Below are 8,645 nucleotides of genomic sequence, written 5' to 3'. Positions count from 1 at the left end.
CATTTAGTCCGAACCACACTGGATTTAATTAATTGCCCAAAATTAATTAAAGGCTTTTAGACTTTTTCAGTCGGGTCCAAAAGTCCTACCTCTCCGTTCTCCCGCTTAAGCACCCTGCTTAACATTTCGCCATAACATTTTGGTGCGATAAACCCGGGACGGTGTTTATTTTACGCGAGTAAGTGTAACTCTGAAATATAACTTCGTTAATTAAAAACATGCCTGTGGACCCTGAACTAGCGCGTTTACGCCGAAAACGGGCTCCAATTCGCGCCGCTGTAACTAAAATATGCGCGATGGTGGAAAACGAACTTTTACCGGAAACACTCAACCCTAATATTGAGAAACTTGAAGACGCTCTTCTTCAGTTTGAATTAAGGGAGCCTCAGCTGGAGGCCCTTAACAATCAAATCGAACCGTTTATAGACAATGTAGGAGATCAAGAACAAGAAGAAGAATTTGAATCTGTGACAAAATATTCTGAGGACTTAATCAGATGGAAAGGAGCAACCTCGAGGCGCCTGAAGCATCTTCGAGAACAACAGAACCTATCTATCTTCGCCCCACCCTTCGTGGGACCCTCTACTAGCACAGCACCCTTTCCGCCAAGCCCTAGAACTCCTAACAGCGTCGTGCTAAATCCTGCCGTACCTACTGTGGTACCGCCCAACCCTACAACTTCTACCAGCGGTATACATCATCCTGCTCTATCTAAAACAGGAAGTGCTGCTGGGACATTATCCGCAAGTGGTGTTCGCCTTCCGAAACTTGAAATTGAGCGTTTCAACGGCGATGTGGAGACATGGCTATCTTTTTGGTCTCAATACAAGATCAGCGTACATGACAACAGTAGTCTGCACAAACAAGCTAAGTTTACTTATTTAAAATCGTATTTAGAAGGCGCAGCACGCGTTGCAATCTCGGGAATGCCAGTAACTGACCTTAACTATGACGCGGCCATTAAAATTTTATATGATCGGTTTGGAAATCCAGAAGATATCGCTAGCACGCATATGAACATTTTAACTAATCTCTCGCCTGTTCAACGAGCTAACGATATAGAAGGTCTTAAGAGTCTCTATGACACATGTGAAGTCCAAATTCGCAGCCTTCAATCGTTAGGTGTAGTTACCGGTTCTTATGGGGTTTTGCTATGCCATGTTTTGACTAAAATGTTGCCAGTAGAATTAGTCGTGAATTTTAATAGAATTTATGATAGTAGAGCGTAGTTGTTACATATGTCTCAGGAAGCATTTTACCCGAAATTGCGACTCCCGAAGCAAAAAATGCCCAAAATGCGATAAGAAACACCACGTCACACTCTGTGAAAGAGAAATCGACCAAGATCAAGAAGCAACCGAAAGGCGTAACGAATCTCACAGCTGCAACGTTGGAACTTCAGACGATGACAAACGTATTGTCCTACTTCAGATGGCCCAAGCCTTGGCAAAGAATCCTAAGAATAACTCCACTCAAAGATTACGATGCCTTCTTGATAATGGGAGTCAAATTACTGTTATAAAACAAAGCGTTTCTAGAAATCTCAACCTGCCAATCATCAGTGAAGAAGAATTCAATATTTATCCCTTCGAAGGCGCCATTCCCATTAGCACGAAGAGGAGGAAAGTTCTCGTGGAACTAATCAACGTTTCAGACCCCACGAAACGAATAAAAATCGAAGCCATAGAATCTCCTAGCATCAGCGGCGCGGTTTTCTCCGTTCCAAGCCACGGTGTCGTTGCTAAAATGAAGGAGCGAGGTCTTGAGTTGGTTGACTCCATCACTGAAAACGAGGAAAATAATCACGCATCCTCAATTGATCTTTTAATTGGCTCAGACGAATACTGGGGCATTGTCTATCCTAAGTTCGAGCGCCTTGGACCAAAAATAGTAGCTCAAGACACTGTTTTTGGATGGGTAATTAACGGCCCAGAAAAGGTCACGTCATCCTCTTGTGGAATAAACACGGTGACTATCATGATGGCAAGCTCTGAAAACGAAGATACTACTTCACTATCAAAACAAGTCCGCGCCTTTTGGGAACTAGATTCCATTGGAATCCTAGACTCAAACTCAAACTCTTCGGACGGAAGCGACGTATTGGACCTTTTCAAGAAGACTATAAACTTCAAAGACGGTCGGTATGAGGTCTGTTTCCCATGGAAACCTAACAAAGGTCAACTCGCTAGTAATGTCCAAGTCGCTAAGAAACGAACGAATACAGTTCTAGAGAAACTAAGAAAGAATCCAGTACGGTTCCTCAACTACAATGACGTTATGAAGGATCAGCTCGACGCTGGAGTCATTGAAAGGGTAAAAGGACCAAACTTGAAAGATGAGGAAACTATCTATTATTTACCTCATCGGGACGTCATTCGCGAATCAAGCGAGACCACGAAGGTTCGCATTGTCTACGACGGCTCATCGCACGCAACCAACGTTCCTTCCCTGAACGACTGTCTGGAAACCGGTCCAAACCTAAACCCTGAGATTTTCGACGTGCTCATTCGCTTCCGTGAGGGAAAATTGGCATTCACGGCCGATATCTCCAAAGCCTTCCTCCAAATATCCACATCCGAAGAAGACAGAGACGCTGTACGTTTCTTATGGATAGACGTAAACAACTTAAAGTCGGATCTGGAGACTTACCGAATTACTCGGGTACCATTTGGCATAACGAGCAGTCCTTTCCTGCTATCCGCAACCGTACGACACCATCTCAATGGTTATAATGAAGACTCTGAAACTTGCGAAACAATAGATAGAAGTCTGTACGTGGATGACTTAGTCTTAAGCGTCGACGACGTCAAAAGAGCTTACGAGGTTTCCACTAGAGCAACTGAAATTCTGAAGGAAGCAGGAATGGAACTAAGGAAATTCAAAACCAATTCTCCAGAACTACGAGAACTATGGGGCGCTGAAAGCCCCGAGCTTGGAACTCAACCAACTCAAAGCTTGGCAAAATCAACCACTCTTAAGGTTCTTGGCTTGTCTTGGGACACCAAGAATGATTCTTTGATTTTCGACATGGAAGCGCTGCTGCAATTCCTGCTCACAAAGGAAAACACTAAAAAATGCGTACTTAGCGCTGTCGCCAGAATATTTGATCCTCTCGGAATGCTCGCACCATTCACCATTCGAGCAAAGTTCATGTTTCAAGAACTCTGGCAGAAGGGACTTTCTTGGGACGAAGAACTCCCAAGTGAACTGGCCGTCCTATTTAATCGCTGGTGCGCCGAACTCTCGGATCTCAGAAAATTGAGAATTACGCGTTTCTACTACGCAGACATCGGAGCAACAAAACCAGCAGCGACACAGTTACACGTTTTCGTTGACGCCAGTGAAAAAGGGTATGCAACAGCAGCCTACCTCCGTTTCGAAACCATTGATGGTCAGATTGGAACAGCTCTGGTAGCCTCAAAGACTAGGGTTGCGCCTTTGAAGAAACTCTCCCTTCCCCGCCTTGAACTGATGGGAGCGGTACTTGGTTCAAGACTAGCTAACCATCTTACAGAGACCTTTTCTTTTGCCCTATCAAACGTTAAAATGTGGACAGACTCTACGATCGCCCTACAGTGGATAAAAGGATCAGTCTCTCAATGGAAGCCCTTTGTTTCAAACCGAGTGAGAGACATTCAAACACTAACAAGTCCAGAAAATTGGAACCACTGTAGGAGCAAAGAAAACCCAGCCGACTTGCCTACGAGAGGCAGGACTATTTCTGATCTAGCCACCAACGAACTCTGGTGGAAAGGGCCACCTTGGTTAAGCCTTGAAACCGGAAAACACCCTAAGAAAATCTCAGTCAAAACTGAAATTGATGAAGAAACCAAATTGGAATTACGGAAGTCATTCCAATCAATCTCGCAGGCAATTTGCATAATTACGCCAACCCCTGAACCACTACTCGACTTGAAGAGATTTAGTTCCTGTTTCTTGCTTTCGGTCTATCGTATCACTGCGTATATTTTTCGGTTCATTGATAACTGTCGAAGAGCAAAGGCAGAACGATCCACTGAGAGCCTCAATGCAATGGAGATTATCCGTGCAGAAAAATATTGGATAAAAGGTTCTCAAATGGCCAACCCATCTCAATGAAGTCGCCTATTTACTCTCTCCAACCTTACTTGGACGATGATGGACTTATGTCAGTGGGTGGTCGACTTATCTCAAACTCCCTATCGTACAGAGAGCGTCATCCATGGCTTATTGCGTCTCAACACCCGTTGTCAGAGCTTATCACCTACAACCGACACGAAAGACTCATGCATGCCGGCGTCAACGACACACTTGTCGAGACCAGAGAAGAATTTTGGATCCCTCGAGGACGCCAACTTGTAAAAAGGGTTGTGGATCACTGCTACCATTGCAAATGGACACGTGCTCAAAGAACGGTCGCCGCTATGGCACCCTTACCCTCGTTTCGCACGACTCAGTCACCCGTTTTTGAAATGACGGGGCTTGATTTCGCCGGCCCGTTATCCACCAAGACTGGCGAGAAGTGCTATATAACACTTTTCACTTGCGCCGTGACCAGGGCCATCCATCTTGAACTGGTCCCGGACATGTCCACTGAAGCTTTCCTACTGGCTTTCCGCAGATTCATTGCCCGACGTGGCATAGTAAAATCTATTTACTCGGACAATGCCAAGACGTTCAAACGGGCTGAAGCCGACTTAAAGGCACTCTTACAAAATGTTCGACAACCAGAAGTTTGCAAGTACTTGGGCGAACATAAAATATCATGGAATTACATTGTGGAACGAGCGGCATGGTGGGGCGGTTTTTGGGAGCGTCTTGTCCGATCAGTAAAGAACTGCCTCCGTACGGTCATGGGAAAGGCTCGTCTCACTTATGACGAGATCAATACCCTTTTAACTGAAGCCGAAGCCGTTATAAATTCGCGGCCGGTCACCTACGTTTATCAAGACGCGGGAAAGCCAGTTCCTCTCACCCCCGCCCATTTCCTTGTCGGAGGGCGTCTCACGGCATTACCTTCAAGGTCATTCACTGAAAATGAACCCAATCCAGCTACGCGACAACAACTAACAAAACGCTTCAAATTAAGGCAGAGACTAATGGACAGTTTTTGGTCCAGGTGGAAAAAGGACTACCTCCTTGAGCTACGATCAGCTCACCATCGTTTGGTAAACGACCCCACCAAAGAACTAAAAAAGGACGACGTAGTTCTCATCGAAGAACCTAAACTTCTACGATTATGTTGGCGAATGGCTGTGGTGGAAGAGGCTTATCGTGGACGGGATGGAAACGTTCGATCTTGTCTGCTAAGATTGGCTAATGGTAATAGGCTTAAAAGACCCGTACCCTTCCTTTTCCCTTTAGAACTGAATTAATTTTACTTTGAACGCTTGGTTCAAAAGGGGGGGGGAGCTTGTGTAGAAAGATATTTTCATTAAATGTTTGATTAATATCTAAATATGTTTAAAATCTAATTTGAAGTATTTTTATTTTCAATGTATCTAAATTTTGTAAACGTTTTTTTACTCTTTATATTTGCATTTCTTTATTCTGTACACTTTAAAGTGAGTCACCGGTTTTCGTGGGGTTTACCCCTTTAGGAGAGAGGACTCTAGCTCCTCGGTGGCCAGGAATGCGAGACTCTCAGTCAAGCGCTAAAAATATCTCCTTATATGGAGTTTTGAAACTTTTAGCTGGGCATTTCTGGCCAATAGGGATGAGCCCAAAATTCACCCACGAAGAACCCTGACTTTCACTTTTTAGTCTCTACTATACCTCGACTCGAGAGGTCCAAATAACCTCTCTGTCCCGCCTGTGGGAAACTTTCGTTTACGAAGAATGTAAATCGTAAATTGACCTAGTATTTTTTACCTTAATAATTAAAGTTAATTTGTTTTATTTCATCTCGTCTCTGCGTACATTCTTGCGTAAATAAGCATTTAGTCCGAACCACACTGGATTTAATTAATTGCCCAAAATTAATTAAAGGCTTTTAGACTTTTTCAGTCGGGTCCAAAAGTCCTACCTCTCCGTTCTCCCGCTTAAGCACCCTGCTTAACATTTCGCCATAACAGGCCTTTGAGTATTTGAAATATTTTGCGTAAATTTTATTAAAATTACGGTGATATTTTAGAGGCTTTAGGTTAGGTTAGGTTAGGTTTGGAAGTGGTAGGATAATCGATTTTCCAAAATATTTTTATTTTTATTGAGGTCCTTGCATAATGAAAGCGGGCCTTTTCCAACAAATTATTTTTATAAAGATTCTGGAATAATTAACGCTGCGTTTATTAAGTTCCTTGAACAATAAATATATGCCTTTTCCAAAATATTGATTGTTTTATGGGTCATTTCAGGTTGGCTTTGATTTGGCTCGGTTACAATAGAGGCATCCTTTTAAACTTGGGATTTGACCATCACAGTATCATTATTTATATAGGAAAGTGTATTGATAGACGCAAGCTTAAGGATAAGGATTTTCTTTAAACCAAAAGAGGTTAAATTTAAGATAATAAACCCGCACATTTGGCTATATGCGGTCCAACGGGATTCGGTTCAATGGGACATTCGATCTAATGGGATTCGGCCCAATGGGCCAGCAGCACGTGAAAGCCAAGGCTTAACACCACGTGGGGACGGATATACCGACAATGATAAACGGTTTTTTTACGGGACTGACCGAGGCTTAAGGCCTAGTCTTATCTAGTCTGGTCCCTGTTCGGGCGCCATTTATGTAACCCTCCGTAGAATTTAACTAAAGGAGAATCTCTCGAGGGCTATAAAAATGAATTAAAGACAACTTACTTTAATAATCCAAAAATAGAAGAATATCTTCTAGCTTTTATTGATTTAATCAAAATAACTAAGGGATAAAGATCCCGCAAACTACTACGATAATACAAAACTCCGTCTTTGGAGAGGTTAAATCAAAAAGGAGAGAACTGCTCTCTTCCGAAGCAGTAACTAACTAACTCTGACTTGCAAAAATATCGCAGTAAGGGGAGGAGGAGTATGTAGCATGGAGGCATAACACCCTGCCAGATCCAAGGAGTAGAAACTCCAGGAATCTGGCAGCCATGCTACATCATTCTGCTTCATCTTGAATTTTAATGTTTTATTTATAGGTTGCATAAAGGTGGTGTAAGATTTGTAAGTGCGCCATTCGACTTTTTGCATATTTCGTTCCCTCCTTTTTTATACTTCGGAACACCAACTGTTAAAAGACCAGACAAAACCGCAAATATCCTTCCTGGTATTTCTATAGTATGACATTTGCACTACATTTTAAAGAAAAGAGCGTCACAATTCACTTGCGCGTTTAATAGTAATCATTGATCAAAAATTACTCATTTTGAGCAATTTTCGATATTTTTTCTCTGCATCTCCCATGTTAAATGATATTTACTTTTATTTTTAACCTACCATAAGAATCAAGCTCTTCAGACATTACAAACGTCAAAACACGCTTAAACCTACTACAAGGCTAACTTGGCTACCAGATCGTGCACGCAAAAACTATTTAGTTTGGTGAGATCCTAGAACTCAGTGGAAGTTTGTCACTATGAGCCTTGTGGAATTTTTGCCAAAATATCGGTCTTTTGTAACATAGTGGAGGGGGTCGTCCGGTCTTTCTTTTTAGGCCTACGGTTAGCACGAAGGTGATAGTAACATATCACTTTATCAGCCATCTATCTCCGGGTTTTTACCTTTCTTTGAGAGAAGTACTAGTTGCGCAGTCTTTCACGCTGACGGAAAGACCAATAGCTCAAGACACGAGTTATATATAGACAATACCAGACCAGGGATTGCAGTAAACACCTTCTGAAAGACCTCTATTGTTATTCCATCTAGGCCCGACGATTTTCCCTTAGAGAAACTAGAAATAACTTCCTGGACCTCATTTAAGGTTAACGGTGTTGGGGGGATTAACAACATCATCCTTTATCTGGGTGTGTTGGTAAATCCGTCTCAAATCACTGGAAAAAAAGGTGTCTAATAGGATTTCTGCCGTTTCAGTAAAAGAAGAGGTTAGCGAACCGGTTGGTTTTATTACTTTATCCAATTTGATATTTTAAAGGAGGCTAAAGAGGCTATCTTTACTAGCTGTGGAGCAGAACTCTCGCGACGGTTTAACCCTAGCTTCATTAATAGTGATCTTATAAAGTGCATGAGCCTTATTGTAATTGATTTTCCTAGTTGCTCTAAGTCCTGGGTCACGTGTTTTCTGCATTATTTTCCTAAGGGCCCTTACTTTCTTCCTTTGGATTGCTATTTTCTTATTCCACCAGGGAACCGACCTATGCTTTAATGGTTTCTTTCGTTTTAACTTTGCTTCGCATACCCCGCCTAAGCTTAACATAAATTCACTGATAGACCCTTCTAGTGTTTCAGCGTTGGACTTATCCAGAATGAATCCGAAGGAATTTGTTTCGATTGCTTTAATGAAGCTAACCCAATCCGCAGACTTGGTAACATAACGTTTGTAAGCTATGAGTTCGGGGCACTGTTTGGAGATTTGAAAAAAGAATATACCTATGGTCACTACAAGAGGGGTCTTCACTAACCTCCCAATCTCCAATAAGATTTGAGATGTTACTAGAAGTAATAGTTAAAGTGTTAGTGACATAATTTTCGTCATCCACAAACTTAAAATGGGAAAAACATCCTTG

The 8,645-nt window shown here is 42.3% G+C and overlaps 2 protein-coding genes across 2 annotated transcripts; both read left to right on the top strand.

Annotated features, from left to right (window-relative positions):
- The first annotated feature begins 218 nt into the window (after window positions 1-218).
- Window positions 219-4,098, top strand: LOC149684734 (uncharacterized). Its single transcript, XM_089870902.1, has 2 exons — window positions 219-1,134; window positions 1,208-4,098. The coding sequence occupies exons 1-2, from the start codon at window positions 219-221 to the stop codon at window positions 4,096-4,098; spliced, it is 3,807 nt and encodes a 1,268-aa protein (XP_089727028.1).
- On the top strand, window positions 4,095-5,354 carry LOC149684733 (uncharacterized). The gene has a single exon (XM_089870901.1). The coding sequence runs from the start codon at window positions 4,095-4,097 to the stop codon at window positions 5,352-5,354; it is 1,260 nt and encodes a 419-aa protein (XP_089727027.1).
- The last annotated feature ends 3,291 nt before the right edge of the window (window positions 5,355-8,645 follow it).

This window comes from Phalangium opilio, unplaced genomic scaffold (genome assembly GCF_054372755.1).
Source record: "Phalangium opilio isolate 3A_F unplaced genomic scaffold, DU_Popi_V2 ptg000032l_1, whole genome shotgun sequence".
Taxonomy (NCBI): domain Eukaryota; kingdom Metazoa; phylum Arthropoda; class Arachnida; order Opiliones; family Phalangiidae; genus Phalangium; species Phalangium opilio.
This window is presented reverse-complemented; position numbering and strand designations above follow the sequence as displayed.

Bases quoted from the DNA above. Each gene is read 5' to 3' on its own strand.
- LOC149684734 (XM_089870902.1), top strand. From the start codon at position 219: ATGCCTGTGGACCCTGAACTAGCGCGTTTACGCCGAAAACGGGCTCCA. The intron at 1,135-1,207 runs GTTCTTATGGGG...GAATTTTAATAG, and splicing joins ATCGTTAGGTGTAGTTACCG to AATTTATGATAGTAGAGCGT.
- LOC149684733 (XM_089870901.1), top strand. From the start codon at position 4,095: ATGAAGTCGCCTATTTACTCTCTCCAACCTTACTTGGACGATGATGGA.